The following is a 23401-nucleotide window of genomic DNA, read 5'->3' as shown; positions in this document are numbered from 1 at the left end:
ACATAAAGATCCAAAAAAGCAACACTGATTAAAGCAAAGATACAGGATTCAGTTGAACCTGCCTACTTTGATGTGGTAAAAGGTTAAGAAATAATCTGGACACACTAAAGGAAAAAAGCAACATATTTTAGTTAACAGCTGGAGGGGTCTTGCAGAGAGCATGTGTGCTTTGATGTTGAGCGCTCTTTTCAGTATTTGTTTAAAAAAGAAAAAAAACAAAGATTAGATTTCACATACACCTCAGGAATCCTATAAAACCAACAACAGATTGCTGTGACCAAGGACTCATACACAAATGCATGATGAGACCGACATATGCAAGCAGTATAAGTCCAGACTGACTGCTACTGCACCTGACAACTTGTTTAGCTTTGATTTTTAAGGGCAATGCTGCATGGTACATTTTATTGCCAACGCTTCAGCGTAGGTGACCAAAAGGCAGATAATACCTTTGCCTTGGTGTCAGTTTGAATTGCTAGTAGCATAACACTTCAGTGTCGTAAAATCACATCAGTGTCGTAAAATACCAGAGAAGGCGATCTGTTTTACAAATAAGCAGTGGGGATGTCCTCCACCAATCACACAGGGTAAGATAAATTGCAGTTCCCTGTCAGGTCTGCTTAGCTGCTGGTTGGATGGCATACCCAAATGGAAAGTGCCGAAAGCTGCAGGCTCAGCTGCACAGCTCAGGAACGCAGGCAGCAGGTGTAACAACAGTGTAAATTTTCTGTAGTACAAATAGCAACTTTAAAGGCACAAGCATTCTATTTTTCATGGTGTATAATTAAATGCCAAATACTTGATTTTGACACTACATTTCCTCTAAGATTCTATATTTTACTTTTGTTAGTACACTACTATAATCTGTTACTGAAATAGCCTAGCACTTTACATCATTATACATCATTCACATCAGTCCATACAACTATATACATCACCACCCTAAATAAATGGTTTCCCAGTGTTTGCTGCCTACAGAGAATTTCTCTACCAATACCCAGGGTCAAGCAAGATATTATACTGCCAAACACATTCAAAAATAACTTAAAACTATTAACAATCTATAATGAATGAATACTGGAAAAGTGCTTATCAATATATTTTCTTTCAGCTACTGAAACTGCCCTATTGATAGAGTAGCAATCAATAAAGATATGAAATATGTTGGACAATTAAAAATAATGTTGGTCTGTCTGTGGTGTGCCATAAGCACATGAAGGTTTAACAGTATAATAAGATGTAAAGATAACATTTAACATACCTGTTAAGAGTAACCTGTATTGAGGAATCCTTTGTACTGGCTTAAGTAAGTAATGTTTCAAAGCTAGGTTAGCACAGCGAGGACTCATCTGAAAGAGATTTATTATAAATGTTATTGTTTTTATAGTTTTTGTAATAGTCTGTTTCATAGGATAGTTTAGGAGAAATATATATATATATATATATATATATATAATAACCTTAAAAGAATGGTGAAAAAGAAACAAAGTTTTGTCAAAGGTCTCAAGGAAGATTGAAACGTTGCAACAATAAATATACCGGTACTTTATTTCTTTTTCACTATAGTTTTAAATTCTGTCAGTGCCTAGCTTTATATGATGTTCAATATTACTTTTTTGTGGTGTGCACTCAGGCATTTTATCCAATAGCAACTTGGCACCAGTGCCTCTGTTTCACACAATCTGTTGAATTGAGTGAAAGTGCACCTATTGATGCTGGGTGGAATTTGCAAGGTTGCAAATCAACATGCCCACCGCAGTTACAATCAATTATACGTTTGAATGCAATGATCTAAGACTAACATTGAGATTGAAATTGTAGGATGAAGTCCTAAAATAACGAATCAGAGGATGTTCTGAACATAAAATAATTGGCAGATACCAATCATACGAAAGTGACATCCCGGAAATACCAGCCAAAATTTTCTAACCTGCATCGGCATGGTACAAATATTATTGGGACAATAATTTGAAGCCCACACACAGGGGCCAAAAATCATACGAAGCTAGTTTTGTATCATTATATGCATGTATGGTGAGCTTCATTTGTTTGCTGATTAAAATGAGTGCCCTTTATTCTTTATAAAAAGTGATTGCGGATATTAGTTACAGTATTGCTCTCTCACCAGTTTTTGTTTCCAGGGTATTTAACAAAGTAGCAGAATTTGTGCTGAAAATGAAACATAAAAGGACAAATGTAAAACCTTTACCCCACCCAAGAAGGTAGATCTTTCATTTTGTTGTTTAATATTGTCTTGGTAATCACTTATAGGGGCAATATACACAATTAGAAAGAATGGTAACCATATTTTTTCCATATTTGCTTTATTGGTAAGAATTATAGTTTTCTTTTTCTAAAATGTTTGTTTCAATACATTTTTTTTTTACTTTCCTCTTTCTCACAGAACTGGTTGAAGCCAGGTCTACAACTTTCTAAACTGTAATAATTTCATACATTCATTAATCATGTCTCTTTTTAATGCCATGTTCTATTTGAATAACCCCATTTGTAATTATTGAGATGTTATAGTTTGCACTTTTAAATGGTTACCTCAAAATATCTTACAACTGCTGCAAACCCTGGGTTCTTTTTGCACTGATCATCCAGCAAAGTTATATTCCTATCAAATTCTCGAATGTATGTTGAGTACATTTTAAGGTAAGGGCCCTTTTTCACAAAGATATCAGCAATTTTCTGTTGCTCAGTCCTAGAAACAAAAATAAAAAAATGTAAAGGGCCAGTGACACGAGGAAATGAAACTACCTTAAATATGCATACTTATTATTTTCATATACATGTATAGGATCTCTTATCTAAAAACCTGACATCTAGAAATTTATAGTAAGGACACCTCCCATAGATACCATTTTAAGCAAATAATTCTTATTTAATAAATAATTTAATTTTCTCTGTATAACTAAGCTGCAAGTCCTCTTGGGTATTTTAACATTTTAAATAGGCTTAAGGTACATTGATCAGTAGTACCAACAAAACCCAAGCATTTCAAATAATAGAACCTATACCTGTAATGATAAATATTTGATAATGTGACACTGTTTCAAGGAAGCATGGTATATATTTAAAAATACTTGTAGTTTTCTGGTAGGGGCTTTGGAGTCTATGTATATGTATGCATGTATATTATCTAGAGATCCACTGAGCACAATAAACTGGGTGAGGTTTTTTTAGATAGCATATAAACGATGGCTGCAAACAGCATAGTTAATAGTAAACTTTCCTAGATTTCTACTTCAACAAAAAAAAATTGTGTACAGAATTAAAGGTGTCAATTAAAATTTTTACATCAGAATGGGACCGATACACGTAAGCACTTCTTGAGATATAACGGAGTAAAAATTAAATATTTTCACCCCCGCCCATTGGGACTGTATGGAACCTAGCATAAATAGCCAACCATACCCACCGATGCACTTTTTAAAAATATGCTGTCTTTCAGACTGGAATTAAAATTGATTTAATTGGATTTATAGTACTCTGTAACTTAAGACCTTTTATGCTGGACAAGACCAGCCTTATTGAAAGTATGATACCACAGTAATTTAATGCTGCTACAACCCAATTCATCTCCCACCGGGTTTTTCTGCCAGGTTCCTCTGACTGAGAAGCAGTGGTGTATAATAAGTATTCATTGTTCCTTCAAGACTTTATGCAGTGTGTGAAGTACACTCTGTTAGGGGGTGAATGCTTCAGAATTCAGATACTTGTTCTCAGGACTGTGACATAAAAAGGGCCGAATTGGCTTAGTAAATTTTCTGCACAGTACCACTGGGACATCCGTTCCTCAAGCTCTCTTAGCACATCCCTGTTGAGCTCATACAGCTGAGGGAGATAATACAGGATCTGATTCAGTATCTTCTCCTCAATAACCGGCTTCCCAAATTGCCTGGGGGCCTGAGCCACAGCACAACGGAAATCCTGCAACAATATCAAGAACAGTAAAGAAATCTCCTCAAGACAATTAATTTAATTTACAAGGGGAATACAGTTCACTTCAGTGAGATAAATAAAATGAGTTTGGCCACTAAAACCTATAATATAACATGCAATCTATTTAATACAAAACACACACCCCCAGTTGTCATTATTTAGGCTAAACAGTCTTGTATCTCACACTTCAAAAGGGGTTGACTTTAAATAAAAGTAGGTATTGTTTGGATGGATCAGGGAAGTGAGTATGGGCATAGCTGGACTTGGGCAGATTGAACCTAAAATGTCCTGATTTTTTACTTTTAAATGTTTGGAGATACTACAATTTATTCTCATAATACAAATTTTAGTAGGCCTTCCTGAGCTAGCAGTTCAGAATGAGCCATATATGCTTAGGGCAGGGGTCCCCAACCTTTCTTACACGTGAGCCACAGTGTAATATAAAAAGACTTGGAGAGCAACACAAGCATCATAAAGTTCATGGAGGAGCCAAATAAGGGCTAAGATTGGCTATTAGGCAGCCTCCATGCACACTATCAGCTTACAGGGGCTTTATTTGGTAGTAAATCTTGTTTTTATTCAACCAAAACTTGCGCCCAAGTCAGGAATTCAAAAATAACTACCTGGTTTGGGGGCACTGAGAGCAACATCCAAGGGGTTGGGGAGCAACATGTTGCCCCCGAGCCACTGGTTGGGGATCACTGGCTTAGGGATAGACTTATGAATCATATCATAAAGGAAACCCTGGTAAGTTAAGGAACTCACTCAGGGTTTTGGGGGAAAAAAAAACCTTGCTAGCTGCCAAACCTTTTTTATATAAGAAAATCTACTCTGGAAAAAATATCTTAACTAACAAGGTTCTTTTTTACCCGAAACCCACATGAGTTCCTTCACTCACGCTGGGTTTCCTTTATGATTTCTCGAGTTGAAAGTGACCTCATCAGTCCATATCAGTGCTTAGAGATTTCACTTGTGTTATGACCCTCTCTGCTTCCTAAAAATGAGAATAGTAAATATCACATCAGCAGTCCATAACCTGTATAAAAGGGCATATCCTTGTATTTTATAAAAGCAGTGCATAATTACCTATATATTTAACGTTATTGGACATAAAGCAATAAAGTGCAGAGAAACACTTTACAAAGTAAGAAATCCCTGCACATATACCATATAAACAGAACATCTATCTGGGGGCTCAAGCATCATATGGGCCCCTTGGTGAGAAAAAAATCCAGATAAAAGTATGAAGGACATAGTGTATGATTCAACAATTGTTACAGATATTCAGTGTATGCATAATCAACTCTTATACCCCCCCCCCCCCACAACGGGAAAAAGGTTCTTTGCACTGCCAGGGTTCCACCTCCTCTCTAACTCAAGTCAGTGCCAGCAGGAAAATGTGTATGTAAAAATAGTTCTGATGGTGCTTTCTGCGGGCGAAAAGAAAAAAAATTCATGGTTTCCTGAAAAACAGGAAAGATCCATGGCTAGCCTTTCATTAGTACTTATTTCCTGCAAGAACACTTTGCTTGCAATCCTGCAGCCCAAAACCTCAAGACCTTACCAGAGCAATTTGTATTTAAGAAAAAGCATTATATTGTGTATAAACATCTTCTCTTCTGTACTACAATAAAAAAACTATGATAATTAAGGTTTTTTTTGTTGGTTTTTTTTTTTTTAAACATTCCCTTATAATTTAGTTGCATGAAACTACAATACAGTGGATTGAATGTAACCGACTTTGGAACAGGTGTACATCTTATTCTTGTAAAATGGCAATTAAAGCACGTATTATCCAGAATACATTATAATTACTATTTATAAAGCACCAACATATTATGCAGCACTGTATGTAAGGCTACATTAACTGGCATATGTTTAAAGAGGGTCCTACTCATAAGGACTTTTGTAATTTAAAGGAGACTATAAGAGAGAATATTTTATTCTCGAAAATTGGAAAAAAGAGACAACAGTTTAAAGGTGGGAAAGAATATACATATTGATGTTTGGAATAATCATCAAATTAGACCCTGGCCTAAAAAAGCCCCACACAGGCCCTATATAAAGTATTGATTCTTGAGCATCTTACAGGCGCCCTATGACATTTGCTAGATGCCGGTTTTTGGCCTGGTCACACCAAAATTAGTTTTCAACATATTTTTTTAAAGCCCAGACTTTCCAGTCTTAGGACACACAAATCTTTCAAAAATTGGAAAGAGGAACTCTACATTCACAAAGGCATAGCATTGCTATCACCTATATGAAAGTAAATATTACAAACACTACATAGAAAAATGCACATTCTTCAAAACAGATACTTACAATATGCAACAGCTTAAGGGCATCAACAAACCTGATGAACAAGCAGAGAATTATTAAACTAATATAACAAGAGCTAGTGATAAAATATTTGTATTTTTACTTTTATGCAAATGCAAACATTTCTGAAATGCAACATAGCATATAATGGGCTTGGTTCAATTTGAGAAGAAAAAAAAAAGCACATAATGTTCCCATGATTTACAGAGGAGTTAAAAATTATAAGATTTTTTCATTTTTAAGTGAATCTGGCTCAGCATATGAGTAGTGAATGTTAGAATGATTAAAGCTAGGCATACATGCCAATATATGAATACATGTATTTGCCTGTTAGGCTCAAAACGTGGAAAAAAGCACATTATGAGCACCTAGTTCTTCCTTTGCCTCATTCTTTTAACCTGTGATACTTCCAAATGAATATCCTTTGCAGATGATAATGTTGCAGTTGCATTCTACTGACCTTTCAAAGTCAGTGCTTATGTTTTTTTGTTTGCAGATATCCTTACTGTAAGTTCAGTGGTGGTATGCCTGGGTGTTGACTATGATAATTATGTCAGACCTTGGTGAAACAAGGATGGGAAACATTATGCTATAAGTTTATAGTGCAGATGCAAGCCTCTAAAACCATTAACCATTGTATGTCTGTGTTATATATTTCAATATGGTAGAATGGTTGTTTTAAAGGTATCCATCATTTTTTTGTCTCCGTGTAAATACTTACACTTTCTCTGAGCTCATGATTTCCTTGGCAATATGATAAGTTTTAGTCTTCTGTGCGGCTCTGCTCTTCTGAAAGTAACATTACAAATTTTATAAATTCAACATACAATATTAAAGCATTTATAGTACAGGTATGGGACCAATTATCCAGAATGCTCAGGACCTGGGGTTTCCATAATTCAGATCTCCTACCTTAAGTCTACTAAAAAATTATTTAAACAGTAATTAAACCCAAAAGCATTGTTTGGCTCCAATAAGGATTCATTCTATCTTAGTTGGGATCAAGTACAAGGTACTGTTTTATTATTACAGAGAAAAAGGAAACCATTTTTAAAAATGTGAATTATTTTATTAACATGGAGTCTATGGGAGATAGCCTTTCCGTAATTCGGAACTTTCTAGATAATGGGTTTCTGTATAAGGGGTCAGATACCTTTACAGGGGAAATATCTCTCATCCAGAAAGCTCAGGATTACAGGATGACCTTCACCCACTTGAGTCAATTTGTTCCCCTTAAGTTAACTTTTAGTATGTCATAGAATGTCCTATTCTTGACAACTTTTCAATTGGTCTTTATTATTTTTTTCTATAGTTTTGAAATTCTTTATCTTCTTCAACTGTCAGATGAGGGTCACTAACCCCAGCAGCTGGAAATCTATAGCTCTGTAATTACTTGTCATTCTTTTCAGACCCTCTCCTGTTCATCTTTCAAACTTTATTTAAACCACTGCCTGGTTGCTAGTGTAAACTGGACAACAGCAACCAGATAGCTGCTGAAATTCCACACGGGAGAGCTGCTAATTAAAAAAAACACAAACAAATGACAAAGGAAAACAAATGGCTTAGAAGATGAATGCCTACATAATAATAAAAGTTAAGTAATAGGTGAACCTCCCCTTGTATAGGTGAACTAACGTGTACTTGATCCTAACTGAGCTTGCATAATCACATACTGGTTGCAAAATAATCTTACTGGGTTTTTTAAATGTTTAAAGGGCACTTTAAACACATAAATATTGTTATATGGAGGTATAATCTAACAGAGGATAGAGAAAATAGTCCTACCACTCCCTCCCAGTGTGGGGTGCAGATCACTTACAAGTGTGGATTTTTAAAATAATACTATTGTTTCCCAATCTGGAGTTCTGTTAGCTGTTGGGGAAAAACAATTTTTATATAACACATTTTTAGTAGACCTAACATATGGTGATGTGACCGAAACACACCCTTATTTGGAAAACCCAGGGCCAGAGTTTTTGTTGCTGAAAACTCAATTTTGTCACAGAAAAAAACCACAAATTTGTCTCAATTTCTTTTGTGACAAAACGCTGACAATTCCGAATGCAAATATACACCAGCTAAGATGTAGAAGTCAATGGTAGATGTCCCCTTTAAGAGGTTTCTTTGCTTCATGGTTTTAGAGGTTCTGTTTTTTTGATGCTGGCTTTTGAGTGAGAATACAAAACAGTTCTTCATTCGTGCTTTATCAATTCAAAATTTTGAATTTGTGGAAATGAGTTCAGTAGTGGTTTAGAAAAAAAATATACAGCCACATAAATCCAAATGTTAATAAATCCCCCCGTAATCTTCTTTATTCCTTATTCCTTTTCCACAACACCCTATACGTCTCAGGTGATTACTCTACATCTGCATGTCTGATTAATCAGATAGTGTCTGATTATATATTTATAAGAAAAAGAAGGCTATTTGCACAACACTGTATTAAAAATCTGAGTCCTGTAGTGAGTGAGCCAAATAATTAATAAATAAATACAGCTGTCAGCTGCACTTCACAATGCAATGCTCCAAGATTTCTTTGGTGAAATTGAACATTCTTTGTACACTGTGAAAAATAAATCTTTCCTTTATCAACAAAAGGATCATCTTTAAGTTATTTGTATTTACTGAAAGAGAAATTAAACAAAAAGAAGGGGGAAATTGAATAAAGGCAACAGAAAGATGATTTTATTCTAAATACAGATTAGTTGGTTGGAATATGGTTGCATTTTCTGCTGCAGATGGGACAGATTGCCCCACCCCCTATATCAATTACAACTTAATAATAATGGACACTTTATATGCATTATTGATGCTTTGCCATGTCAGGTAAGGCAACAAGGTGCCACATGCCTGTCTAAGGGCTCTCTGTGGCGTTTACTTTGAGCTCGCTTTGTCCATAGGTGCCCACAATATGCCCAAAATCAGTTCCCGATTTTAAGTAGATACCCCATACATGATATGCAGTTACTGAGACCTAAAACACATTTATGTTGGAAGCACAGAAAATTAAATGTCCCAAGTATATATTGCCTAACATGCTGACATTAGCAGAATATAAGTACAGGTATGTGCAATGTAAGGCACTTATTTATTAATTTTCGAGTGTGTGAATTTGAGTTTGTTTTTCTAAAAAGCTCAGAATCAGGCACAATGCACTCAGATGGCTGCCTACACACCAATGTTACAGCTAAAAAAAATACATTTGTTGGTTCAAGAATAAAATTTTAAATGGTAGAGTTAATTATTTGCTATGTAAACAGTGTAATTTAGAAATAAAAATTACCCCATAAAAATCATGACAGTATCCCTTTAATAAGGAGACCCATTTGAATAAAAAACTGAAATCTCTCAAATTTACAGTTTCGAGTTTAAAGATCGAAAAATTTTTTTTGAGAATATGGCTTGACTTTGCCTACGACAACTCCCATTGACTTCTATAGAAAACTCTCAAGCTTTTAGATGGTGAATTTTTAAATTCACATTTTTTGCTCTTAATAAATACTAGACATTTGAGGTTTTGAACGATAATTTGAATTAGAGTTTTTTAAAGCACAGAAAAACTTAAATTGAGAAAAACAAAATCAAAATCGACTGTTGATAAAGCACCCCCTTGATGTCAATGAACTGCAACTCTTTGTAACTCTATCAGAGGTTTTTGGGACTTGCAACTATCAAGCACTAGAGGGCTGCAGGTTGACCAACTCAGTGCCATGCTGCTCCATCTATATGGAAACTGAAGTTACTATGTTTGGGAAGAGACATGGAAACTTCAGTTACAATATACTGCAAGCACCCTTTTGCAGGTTAAGGCTTTATCACCACCATAGATGGTTCTGATTTCTAATAGGCTATAAATAAATAGAGTTTGGCACTTGGTACACATAAAATACACAAAAATTACCACCTGTACCTGTTTGTACTCTGGATGGTCAAGATCTACTCTGCTGGAATCTGAGCTGAAGTCCTCTTCATCTGAGCTGTTAATAATCTCTTCTTCATCAGAATGAACAATGCAGAGTTCATCATCAGCATAGCCTGGTAGCGGCTCACTGGCCAACAAAGAAATACATTTTATTAAATTAGTGATCTCCAACCAGTTGTTCTTGAGCAACATGTTGCTCACCAACCCCTTGGCTGTTGCTCCCAGTGGCCTCAAAGCAGGTATTTATTTTTTCATTCCTGACTCGGAGGCAAGTTTTGGAGGCACAAACAGAACCTCCTGTCCACATCAGGCTACCAAATAACCAGTCATAGCCCTTATTGGTCACTTCATAGAAACTTTTTGTCATGCTTGTTTTGTTCCCCTACTTTTTTTTTCATATTTAAATGTTGCTCACGGGTAAAAAATGGTAGGGGACCCCTGCATTAAATAAACAGACCAAATCAGGTAGTTTAAGTAGATCGAATGAACTCTGTATAATTAAGCTTTAAGTTTGTAAGGGCACAAACATACTGTCTTCCTGTGCAGGCAACAAAACATTCATTTTACTGGAAGCGATTCATATTGACACCTGCAATTTGGTCATCTATGCTGCAAGAGAATAAGTGCAGGTGACACAATGTACCATGCGCCTTTACCCTGACTGCAACTGATAATTTCATTGATTACACTTGTTCCCAAAACTGTTCTTAAACATAAGATGACTAATTCAGTGTTCCAGAAAAAAAGAGAGATGACAAATTAGTTAATGTGTAGGGCACTGAGCCAATAGCCTAGGAGCACTAAGTTTTAGGCCCAGCAACACCCTCTACTTTAATACAGGTATGGGATCCCTTATCCGGAAACCCATTATCCAGAAAGCTCCAAATTATGGAATGCCCAGCTCCCATAGACACCATTTTAATCAAATAATTCAGAATTTTAAAACAGATTTCCTTTTTCGCTGTAGTAATAAAACAGTCGCTTGTAATTGATCCCAACTAAGGTATAAATAATCCTTATTGGATGCAAAACAATCCCATAGGGTTTAATTAATGTTTTATTGATTCTTTAGTAGACTTATGGTATGGAGATCCAAATTACAGAAAGACCTCTTATCTGGAATACCCTTGCTCCCGAGCATTCTGGATAACGGGTCGTATGTTTGTATTAAAAATAATTATCAGCGCTGCATGTTAATTATACTGTATAACCCGGTGTTTTGGTTTTAAAATTACAGATTTATATCACAGACAGGCAATAAGAAACTTTAGCAGGTCATCCAAAGGTAGGATTTGTTGTGAAAACAAACATAAATTAAATAGACAATTTAACTTTAATCCATTCTGACCTGATTCCATGGCAAAACTTCACATAAACCCACAACACACACAAATACATCAAGGCAGGTGTGCTATTAAGTTATTTTTTTGGACATTAGAGGTCAGGCTTTTTAGTGGGCTTATGGCTTTAATCTCAGGCAAGTACTAGATGTGACTTGGAACGCCCAAAGTAGCTAAGGATATCTGTTAAACTAATTTAGACCTCCAAAATATGAAATGGTGCATGACATTTTTAAAAAAGAAATCTTTGAAAGTCTGCAACATGCCCACAACCTATGGTTTCCTTTGTTTGCCAGCGGACTATAAGTAGGGTGCTAAAAGGTATAGTTCCAACTTCATCTGGAAAGCCAGGGGCTGGTATATATGGGCTAAACTCCATGAGAGATTTTGTAAGATAGTGTCGGATTGACAAATAGCATCCTACAAGTCGGATGTAATTACATTGGTTAAAATATAATGCAACTGACATCTTATGTGTAAACTACAACTACACTGTTGGAAATCTCATGGTGTCTGACAAGACTTTTTTTCTCATTGAAATACACTGACTGTCAGATGTAGATGCAAGAACAAAACACTTAATCCGACTTTATTTGATCCAATATTACATTACAGCATATGGAGATCACACATTTTGAAGGATCTTACAAAATCTTGTGCTGTTGCGTGGCGTTGCACGCTGTTGTATGACAAGATCAGATCAAATCTGACCCAAAAAATCTGATCAAAATCTCCCATGGAGTTTAGCCCATAGTGTCTTATATATCTAATCAAAGTCAATTTTATGTGGAAACTGTAATAAAGGTCACAAAATTTGCACCAGGTCTTGTAACCCATTCAAACTTATCTTGCTTTCAACTAGGTGACCAATAAATTGTAAGGGCTGATTTGTAGCAAAGGTTTCCTAGACCTAACCACTGCTTTGATTACACTGTTAATTATAACACTGGCAAACAGAACAAATAAGAGCAATAGAATGTATGAATTTATTATGCTACTAAAAGAATGCACAAAGAAGATACACTGTGCAGTCTATTTCTGATATAATGCTCTGGTCTGTCCTGATAAACACACTACTGTTTTTGGAAATTGTTGACAAGCTTCCTGAACATTATACCTCAAAATGAGAAAAACAAGGCTGGCACTAAAGAAAAAGCTAAAGCTTCCGGAGCAGCAAAGAGTTTTATATAGAGTTTTACTTATATAGTGCTACTTCTATACTGCAGTGAAGCAATTTGTATACTGGCTTGGCACGTCTAACAACATAGTATGCAGCAGAGTGAAGTCTTTTTAGCTATTTTTCATGACAAAAAAACTATATGGGGTTATGTAATAAAAGGCACTAAGTTTGCCCAGGAGCAGTAACCCATAGCAACCTTGTTGGGCTTGTTGAAGTTCCAGATGACATCACTGAGCATACACGCAAAGCCCTGTTCACCTCATTAAATGCTCACTGCGCATGCGCACAGGCTTTTCCATGCAACTGAATGCTCAGTGTGTATGGGCATGAAGCACTTGGATAGGGGAAAAATTAAAAAAAAACAAAAAAAAAACGGGGAATTTCCTTGTAGAGAAGGGAGGCTGGGGGGAATGGGTCTAAGTTGGGCAGCTCCTGAAAAAAACAGGATAGCTGACAGCTCTGTGAAAGGGAAGAAACATTATGGTATGGCGTTATTTTTTCCTCAGGCTGGTGCATTATTTTTCTAAAAGGAGCAACGACCCAGAAGATAAAAAACACGGCAGCTGGATTCACTGGGGTGAAATCAATTTCCTAAGAGATAGGCCATTCTAGGAGTGGTCAGACAGCTATGCCTCGTGCAGCAGACTGATGTACACCTCCAATGACCAGATCTCACTACAGTTTAAAGAATACAAGGAACACAATTAATACTCACTTTAAATACTGGAAAAAGTTAATGGGATTGTATGCATTTTATGCAACAGTAAATACTAACAAAATTCCTGGCAATGAGGTATATGCTGCTACTCACTGGCAGCATTAACATCCTTTAACAGTAGATGCAGCATAGTACTTTACTCAACCTGTGGGTCGGGACCCCTTTGGGGGTTGAATGACCATTTCACAGGGGTCGCCTAAGATCATCAGAAAACACATAGGTCTTAGGAATAATTTTATGGTTGTGGGTCACCACAACACGAGGAACTGTATTAAAGGGTCGCGGCATTAGGAAGGTTGAGAACCACTGTACTACACATATACTATAACTATGAGTTTAGAACTGGCATGAGTGGAGTGAAAAGCATGAAAGATAACCAAAATAGGGATGACTGGCATAGCTGTCCAGTTTCAATATATTGCAATATATAGACACGCAATCCCTGTTTAGTTTAAAGGAGGGCATGTATTAGTAAATTTTTGCATAAAATGTCTCAAAGTAGAAAGAAAGTTATGATCATTAGGAGGAGTCTAACATTTGGCATACCCCTGTGATTATACATTTCCTTCTCCTTTAATGTAATTAATTATAGATACAAGGTAGTGCTCAGCTTCCCTTTAGGGCTCTGGCACACGGGGGAGATTAGTCGCCCGCGATTAACTCCCTGTTCGCGGGCGACTAATCTCCCCGAGTTGCCTACCCCTGCCATCCCACCGGCGAACATGTAAGTCGCCGGCGGGATGGCAGACGCGGCGGCGCGATTTCGCGCAACCCAAAAGGGCTCTTCTGCAGTCTAAGGGCTCTGGCACACGGGGGAGATTAGTCGCCCGCGATTAACTCCCTGTTCGCGGGCGACTAATCTCCCCGAGTTGCCTACCCCTGCCATCCCACCGGCGAACATGTAAGTCGCCGGCGGGATGGCAGACGCGGCGGCGCGATTTCGCGCAAATCGCCGAAAAAGACTCGCGAGTCTTTTTCAGCGATTTCCGGAAATCGCCCCGCCGCGTCTGCCATCCCGCCGGCGACTTACATGTTCGCCGGTGGGATGGCAGGGGTAGGCAACTCGGGGAGATTAGTCGCCCGCGAACAGGGAGTTAATCGCGGGCGACTAATCTCCCCCGTGTGCCAGAGCCCTTAGACTGCAGAAGAGCCCTTTTGGGTTGGGTGAATGCAGCTGAGAACAATGTTGGCTACTGGGAGGTGAAGGAAGGCAAAGCAGGATGAGCAGTTACAAAACACTTGTACTTAACAGATCATCATTCAAGGTTTGGAGGACGGGGCCCTCATAATCAGCAGCCAAATATGCATATAGTATGGCATTTGAATCATGTCATATATTAAAACTATTTTTAAGTGGCTTAGTACAGTGGCGTAAAGAGTGGGCTGCGGGGGTGCAAATGCACCCAGGCTCGCAGGAGACATGATGCGTCATTTGAAACTTACTTGAACCGGCCTAAAAGAAAATTAGAGGGGACATTGTTGACAGCAAATTAGTATTGGTTATAGTAAATATGGTATATAAGAGATAAGAGAAAATATACTCCCTCCTTTTCGACATGAGTTCACTCAGCTGAGCTTATGTAGAAAAGGTGCACTAACACATACTGCCCTCCCACAAAAATATTTGAATGGTCACAGTGTGGCACACTTCCAAATTTACTACCCAGGTGCACGGTAAAGTAAGCATATAGCTGTATGCACTGTTTTTTCTTGTAAATATGTATGTAATATATATGTATGTAATATATATATATATATATATATATATATATATATATATATATATATATATATATATATATATATAAAAGGCCCTATGTGCTCTTCCTCAGGGAGGAAGAGCACAGTTAGTGCTCGAAATGTTGGATCTCTTTTCTTAAATAAATTTATTTTTTGTCAAGTCCTGGTGTGTGCAGCTTACTTTCTTGCATATATATATATATATATATATATATATATATATACACACACACATACATACATACATACAGTACATACAGTCTATAGAAAGCACTCACGGCATGAATATCCAAAAAAATGACTGTTTATTTAAACAAAACTATCTATGCGTTTCAATCCACATAGGATCGTCATCAGGATTGGCAAGTGAAGGCCAATTAATCTTTGACAGAATTAATTGTGCTTTTTAAAAAATAGCCAAACAAAGGTTTAAAAAGAAAAAATAACCTATGGCACCATGAATAAACAATTTAAGGAGTAGGGCTTGCACCACTGATCAGTCCTGGGGAAAATGACAAACATGATGTACTACAACATTACTTGTTACAAAAGAAACAACAAATGTTATCTATCAAGTTTGTTTTCTGTACCTAAATACACACACACACACACACACACACAGGTATAGGACCCATTATCCAGAATGCTCGGGACCATGGGGATTCCGGATAAGGGGTCTTTCCATAATTTGGATCTCCATACCTTAAGTATACTAAAAAAATCAATAAAATATTAAATAAACCCAATAGGATTGTTTTGCATCCAATAAGGATTATTGATATCTTGGTTGGGATTAATTACAGGTACTGATTTATTATTACAGAGAAAAAGGAAATCAGTTTAAAAATTCTGAATTATTTGATTAAAATGGAGTCTATAGGAGACGGGCTTTCCGTAATTCGGAGCTTTCTGAATAACGGGTTTCCGGATAAGGGATCCCATACCTGTATTTTTTTTTTTTTTAACCGACAATCCCACTATGCAGAAGTGCAGAGCTCTAAGAGTTTATACCCTATCAAATAAGGTATTTTTTAAATTTTAAATGGAGAAAGTGTACTATAGTCACAGGTCCAGGGGATCACTTGAGACCAAGAATTAAAAGGTGAGGCACACCTCAACAAACATAAAAACAGCATACCACAATGATGATAGCTAAACTTGCAATGTGCAGCAAAACCTCAATTTTACATAACCTGATTTTTCATTTTTACAGATTTTTTAATTTTTTTACAGATCGGTTTTTCTGGTCCCTTAAAAAACAGAAAATGGGGGTTGCATTGTATACTTAGGATAATTATTAACCATATGCATTTTACAGTGTGTAAAGTGTAGGCTACAGGTGTCATATAAAAATATGACAATTGTATCATCCATCAACTGATAGACCTCCACAAAACAACAGTATCAAGGGATTATTCTATTGGAAAAGTGTTGACATGACTTTTATACACCAGGGTCATGCTCAAATTTAAAATGTTTTTCTTTGTGTGTGTGTATATATATATATATATATATATATATATATATATATATATATATATATATATATAGCAAGAAAAAAGAGCTGCACTCACCAGGACTTGGCAAAAATATAGTAAGTTTATTTAAGCAAAGAGATCCAACGTTTCGAGCACTAACTGTGCTCTTCCTCAGGGAAAAAACCTGAGGAAGAGCACAGTTAGTGCTCGAAACGTTGGATCTCTTTGCTTAAATAAACTTACTATATTTTTGCCAAGTCCTGGTGAGTGCAGCTCTTTTTTCTTGCTTTATATTTTTTAGCCAGCACCCTGGCCATTTGAATTTCAATAGGGTGTGCTCCGTTTGTTCTTGCTATATATATATATATATATATATATATATATATAAGTTGAACATGAAGAAGCCGCTCTCGCAGGTCTTATGTACAAAATAAAAGATTCTATTTATTTAAATGGTGAACTGACGTTTCGGCTGAACACCTCAGCCTTTCTCAAAGTTACAACACAATGTGAATACAAACCATAAATACAGCAACTGGCGGGAAAATTTTTTGTCTGTATTTTCCCGCCAGTTGCCCGCCATGTACAAAATCTTTTATTTTGTACATAAGACCTGCGAGAGCGGCTTCTTCATGTTCAACTTCTGTTTTGATGACTGCACCCAGGCAATTTTAGTGATTTACACGTGAGTGCCAGTGGTTCCTAACTTTTATATATATATATATATATATATATATATATATATATATATATATAGGAAATAAAGTAAACCCAGTGCGACTGCGTGATAAGATTGGGATAGGTGATTTTATAGCGCTGGTCATAAAATCACCTATCCCAATCTTATCACGCAGGCACACTGGGTTTACTTTATTTCCCATATTACCAATATTTTCAGTTGCAAGGTGTCATAGTGTATTCTCCCACTTTTTCTTGTTATTATTTAAATATGTTTTAAGGTTTCTGCTCACTTGTATTTGTAACTTTGACAAAGGCTGGTGTTGCAGCTCTCTTGCCTCTACAATAAAACTTCAACACTGAACCTAAGACCTGTGTGAGCGGTACCTTTCTCCAAGCACCTGTAAACATTTCGTTGGGACTGCACCCAGGCACATTTACTAGCTTTACATGTGAGTGCCGGCTTCTGCTGCATATTATATTATATATATATATATATATTATATATATATATATATATATATATATATATAATATATTTCAATAACATGATAAACTGAAGAAGAGATTTACCTTTGATATGCATTCTTGTGCAATGAATAAATTGTGGGTTGGTTTGGGTCTTCTACTTCATAAATAGCTGGATCACATTCACTTTTATCCAATACCAGAGCATATGGTAAATTTTCATATTCTGGGATTTCTTCATAGTGGCGGACATTTTCATAATCTGGAAGGACATCACTTGAAAAATGATTTGAAGATATTATTTGTGGCATCTGTCTTAAAGTAACCTCTTCTTCTAGAGACAAAGAAGTATGGTTTTTTACAACATTGCCCTCGCTTCTATGTCTCTTCCTTTTTTTCTGGCATGAAGGACTGCAAGAATCAGCAGAATGTGCCTTTGTTGGTCTTGACTTGTTACTGAAGTCAAGGAATGTTGAGCTTTCTGTAGAACAATGTTCATTATTTATAGTACTGTCTGGGGACTGGCTACCTCTACAAAGAAATTTCTGAAAGTCGCTCTTTATTACACAAACTGACAACTTCATGTTCAGCAGCTTCCTTAATGGGCCTTTTTTAGGGCTTTCTGTTTTCCTTCTTTCTATTTTTTCCATATCAACAGAAGACAAAGATTTAGCCCTAGGCTTGGTGACTTGATTAACGTCAGTGTCACAACTTGAAGAAACTTTTAATGATTCTGGACTTCCTAAAAATGGTAAAATGGGGTGAGGCAGCTTCCATGCTGGTTTTTCAGAGGCATGCTTTGAAACACTACATAATGATGCATCTTGTTCTGTTACAAAGTCATTGACTTCTGAAAGCAACTTATCACAAGACTGATTAAGTCTTTCTTCAGAAGCAGCTTTTTTTAGCAGACCAGATGCAGGTAAGCTATGCCTTTGTGGCTTTTTTGGAGCTATCCTTGGTGAATTTTCTGGTAGGTCATTAGTACTTGTTTTTTCACTAACATCATCAGAGCACTTTTTTACAGGTAGCTGCTTTTCGTAAATCAACTTTAGCTGTTTGGGTAGACTCATTGATAGAGAACTACACCGTACAAAGTTACTTTCTTCTGTATATAATGGTAGCCTTGTCTCTTTATTTGATTTTGATATTAAAAAATCTGAATTCTCAGCAGAAGTACCATTTTCAATTTTACTGCATTTGTCTGATTTAGTTGCAATAAGATTTTCACTCACTGGTTCTTGAGGAATAATTTCTTTGCATTTGTTAGGAAGATCCTTGGGTGTTCTGGGTTGTTCAGTGTCTTTTAATCTACATTCAAAAAGTCCTGCTGAATTTATAGACAGGGAAACAGAGTCTTCTGTAAATTCTGAGGGGCTCTCAATACAATCCTGCCGTACTAAACATGGTGTCCGTACCTTCCTTGGTTTAGGAACAGGAAGTACTTTTTGTGGAGGTTGTGCTCTTACTAGGGATGTTTTATTATTTTCTGTAGTTGAAGATTCATCAGCAAGAAAATCACCATTACTGTATTTATTTTTCATGAAGTTTGAATCAGGACAAAAAGGTAAAACACCTTGAACAGGACTGGAGGAACTATCAGCTTCTGATTTGTTATGACCAGCCATATGATTTGGCCATATCTCAGAGCTAGGAGCAGAGCTTCCACATTGATTGACCTTAGAAGTATCTCTACTGAGAACGCAACTGGCACTCTTACAAATATAATCACAGTTGTTTTGTTGATATGCATGTCCGTTTGGAAAGGCATTGTGAGATATATTATCTTTACTGATTTCCACCTCACTCTTAAGTAGAACTTGATTTGTTTTTGAATTTTTTGATGGTTGGTTGCATGGTTTTCTCCTTGGTCTTGTACATGGAACTGGTTGCCCACACATTTTTTTATTTTCCAGATTTTCAATTCTATCAATTACTTTTTGTGTTTTAGACAAATATTCCCCGTTCAGAGGCTTATGAGTGCAATCGCAAGTGGACGAACAGGTGGAAATTATATATGTAGAACCTTCATTATTTGTTATTTCCTTTTTGCATTTCACACCTTCTGAACTCCTTCCCTTACATGCATTTAGGCTTTTAACATGTGATTTTTCTGTCCACTCGGGCCCGTCTTCTTGCACAGAGGATTCTTTAACAACCTTGGGCTTTGGTGCTATTGCTGGTTTTGATTTCTTAGGAGCTTGTACGGTGCTAGACAGATTTACATCTGGCTTTGGCGCAACTGGTGGTGGACTAGGCTTCTGTCCCAATACATTTTTAGGTTTAGGGGCAACAGGAGGCTTCTTAATTTCTAAAATAAAAAATAACAATATTAATAACAAGTCCTAACAATAAAGATGATTTCTTATCTCAAAAGATTATTGAAAGGGGAAATACTCTGAAATAGTGGTACAAATTTATATTTGTATTATGTAATGCCCAAAAGCTAACTACCTGCTGGGAAAACTATAGTTAAGTTTGATATTCTACACATACATTTGAAGTTAACTGTACATTTCATACATTATATTCATAATCTATTGTACTTCTTGTCCAAGAACCTACCTCCCTAGTGTTTACATTTGTGGACCGCCTCCCCCCCCCCCCCCCCCCAAAAAAAAAAACAAAAAAATAAAACAAGACATGGAATGTGCATATAAAAGATTTAGAACAAAATGTCTTGCATTCATGTTGGAGGATATAGATATATGTTAGTGGCCCTTATTTAAATTGGTCGCTGCCTATGTGGCGCAAAAACAAATTGAAAAACTTATGTGCATATTTTAAAAAACTGCTCAGGCCATAATAAATGCAATATTTTGTGTGATTTGTTGTGCGGTGGCCTTAAAATCTGAGAGTGCAGCTTAGAGGAAACATTGGTTGCTACAAAGCAATAATATGATGTACATGGCAGTGTGAGGAGTACATATAGAAACTGATGTTGCTCTAGCTTCTTTTCTTTTTCTCAGTTTTAGAAGCTGAAATAGAAACAAGCAGTGCAGCAGACTGAAACAAAAGCAAATCAAAGACAGAGAGTGGCATCTGTAAGGACTTTACATGAAGCAATAGCATTTTAACATCTTTAATGATCTTTAATGCAGCAGATGTAGCCAATGGGATAATGATGCATGGGCTACATTGCTCTTATCAAAGTTTTTGGCACAGCCTAACTATCCACTATGCCCAGGGTTGTAAAAAAACAAAGGATGTATTTCTTTCCTACTAATAACACTGGCATCAGTACCACTTTTTCTAATTCTAAACAGGTAGCAGTCCAGCCTGTAGTCCACTAGAATATCTCTGTGCAATACGCAAGATGCGACTTACAGTTTTACATTTCATCAGGTCTCTAGGTAACTGTTTTTCTGGCTAGCTGTATGCAGACATGTACTTTGTACACTCTTCAAGAAGCTAACATTTACATTCTGAGCAAGCACACAGTCAGACTAAAGCCATTATGTTCTGCTTGAGAAAAAACTCAGCATAGCTTTCCTTGTTCTCACCACTTTATAACAGCTTTGTACTTTGTTTGCTCAGTGGGCTTCAATATGCCCATGGGCTTCTGCGCATTTTATTTCAATCTCTCCACACCTTTCTTTTTTCTTCCCCAGGTTTTCTCATTATACCCCCTGTTATATTTCTTTGTCCTTACTCTTTGTAACCCCTCTCTTCTTTTATCCCTATCTTTCTTTTTCAATTGCTTTTTACTCTTTACCCCCCATATGTAATAAAAGGCACTATGTTTGCCCAGAAGCCGTAACCTGCAGCAATAAATAAGATGTTTGCTTTTGAACAGGTGACTTGTAAATTCTACTTGCTGATTGGTTGCTATGGATTACTACTCCTAGGCAAACTCAGTGTCCTTTATTACATAACCTCTTAAGGTGCCCATACACCTTAAGAACCTACAGGCGATCGGGAGAATACAGGCTAATTCAATCATTTGGCCCTGGGGCCAAACGATCTAATTATAATGACGGGCCTAGGCAAAGTCGGTCCGGGGACCACATGAACGAGCCGATGCGGTCCCCTGTCTGACCAGATTTTCTAACTTGCCCGATTGAGATCTGGCCGATTTCAGGCCATATGTCAGTCGGGCAGGCCCGTCGGTAGTCCCCATACACGGGGGTCATACAAGGGACCGATATCGGCAGCTAGAATCGGCCCGTGTATGGGGACCTTTACACCCTTTATAGCAGAAGATCAGATCATGGAGTGAGCAGTGGTGTTCACGGATTCAAGTGTGTAATGTGTTATCAGAGATTCCCCCACCCCACCCCTCACACACTTAATGGGAAAGTATCTATGTATGTATGTATGTGTCACGCCACAGTCTAAGTATATACATCACAATATTATATATATATATATATATATATATATATATATATATATATATATATATATATATATTATATACACACTGCGAAAAAAAACTCATGCAAAGATGGAACAAAACTGAACTATACTAACAATGTACACCCCACTATGGCAGTGTGAATATTCTTTCACAAAATTACTAAATGTGCCCCTTAGTGGTTCCTTAATAATACAATGAACAATCAATTATGCTCCAGAAAAATAAAGTACTTGTAATAACTATTCATTACTTGAATGAGAGTTAACCAGAGCTTGAGGTTAGTCTGGGGGAAAGTTACTATCCCATAATTGTATGCCCAATATTACCAGTAAACCAGTGCTCAGAAATGTTCATTATAACCTTCCATTAACCTACTTCAACTTCTCCACAAAACAGCTTACCGCCTTACTGAAAGAATGGTAAATGTATGGAATGGCTGTGCAGCAAAGGTGGCAGAAGTGTGCTAAGTATAATTAACAATTCAGTGACATACAACTGATTCAATATTTCCCCGAGGTTAAAGTAAATGGATACTCTCTGCCAATAGAAACGTCTCATTAACTATTTCAAGCAAATATCATCTCTGCAAAATGGGCACATGCTAAGTTTAAAATGGTATTGTAAAGCAGTATTCTTTGAATATATCTTCTGATATGCAATACCATATTGTTTTATTCAGTGACATTGCTCATAAAAGGAATGCATTTGGGGGTCCCCAATAGCAAAACAGATGAAAATTATAACCAAGTTTTATGCTATGACACAGTGCACCACCATCTCTAGTACACAAATACATAGACAGTCCCCTGGCTTTATAAAGAAATTTTATATAAAATAATTTTATATTAAACACCAATAATCACTAATATAATTAAGCAATGTTTATGAGAATACATTTTAAATATGGCTTTGTATTATAAACAGTAACTCAATCAAAGGTTAAAGTTAAAAATTTGTAGCTTCTATACATTTTGATGTAATAGCTTTAATAAACATATATGCATCCACTATATCAAAATGATGCTTTATTGCGGTGTCCCAATTCATTTGCTATTCTGCCCCTGATAATTCAAACTTCAGTATATCAACTTCAATCAAAAGTTTAGGAGCTGGGGACATAGGTCGCATAGGTCCCTAAGGTTCATTGTTTGCTTTAAATGCGCGTGACACATCTCCCTTGTTGTGGGCGACTAATCTCCCCGATATGCCATCCCACCGGCTAGAATGTAAATCGCTGGTGGGATGGCATA

At 36.6% G+C, this 23401-nt stretch overlaps 1 protein-coding gene across 2 annotated transcripts in view; it reads right to left on the bottom strand.

Moving 5' to 3' along the window:
* fgd6 (FYVE, RhoGEF and PH domain containing 6) overlaps window positions 1–23401 on the bottom strand; it is a 52168-nt gene that overhangs the window by 18443 nt on the left and 10324 nt on the right. For both annotated transcript variants that reach the window (XM_018092243.2, XM_018092242.2), the window contains exons 2-8: window positions 17897–20102; window positions 10178–10316; window positions 6989–7056; window positions 6271–6301; window positions 3785–3936; window positions 2551–2707; window positions 1262–1349 (exon numbers count right to left, since the gene is read on the bottom strand). In XM_018092243.2, the coding sequence (XP_017947732.2) occupies window positions 1262–1349; window positions 2551–2707; window positions 3785–3936; window positions 6271–6301; window positions 6989–7056; window positions 10178–10316; window positions 17897–20102 (2841 nt within the window). The remainder of the gene's footprint in view (window positions 1–1261; window positions 1350–2550; window positions 2708–3784; window positions 3937–6270; window positions 6302–6988; window positions 7057–10177; window positions 10317–17896; window positions 20103–23401) is intronic.

Source organism: Xenopus tropicalis, chromosome 3 (genome assembly GCF_000004195.4).
Source record: "Xenopus tropicalis strain Nigerian chromosome 3, UCB_Xtro_10.0, whole genome shotgun sequence".
NCBI classification, from domain to species: domain Eukaryota; kingdom Metazoa; phylum Chordata; class Amphibia; order Anura; family Pipidae; genus Xenopus; species Xenopus tropicalis.
The sequence above is the reverse complement of the archived record's forward strand: the minus strand, read 5'-3'. Positions and strand labels throughout refer to the sequence as shown.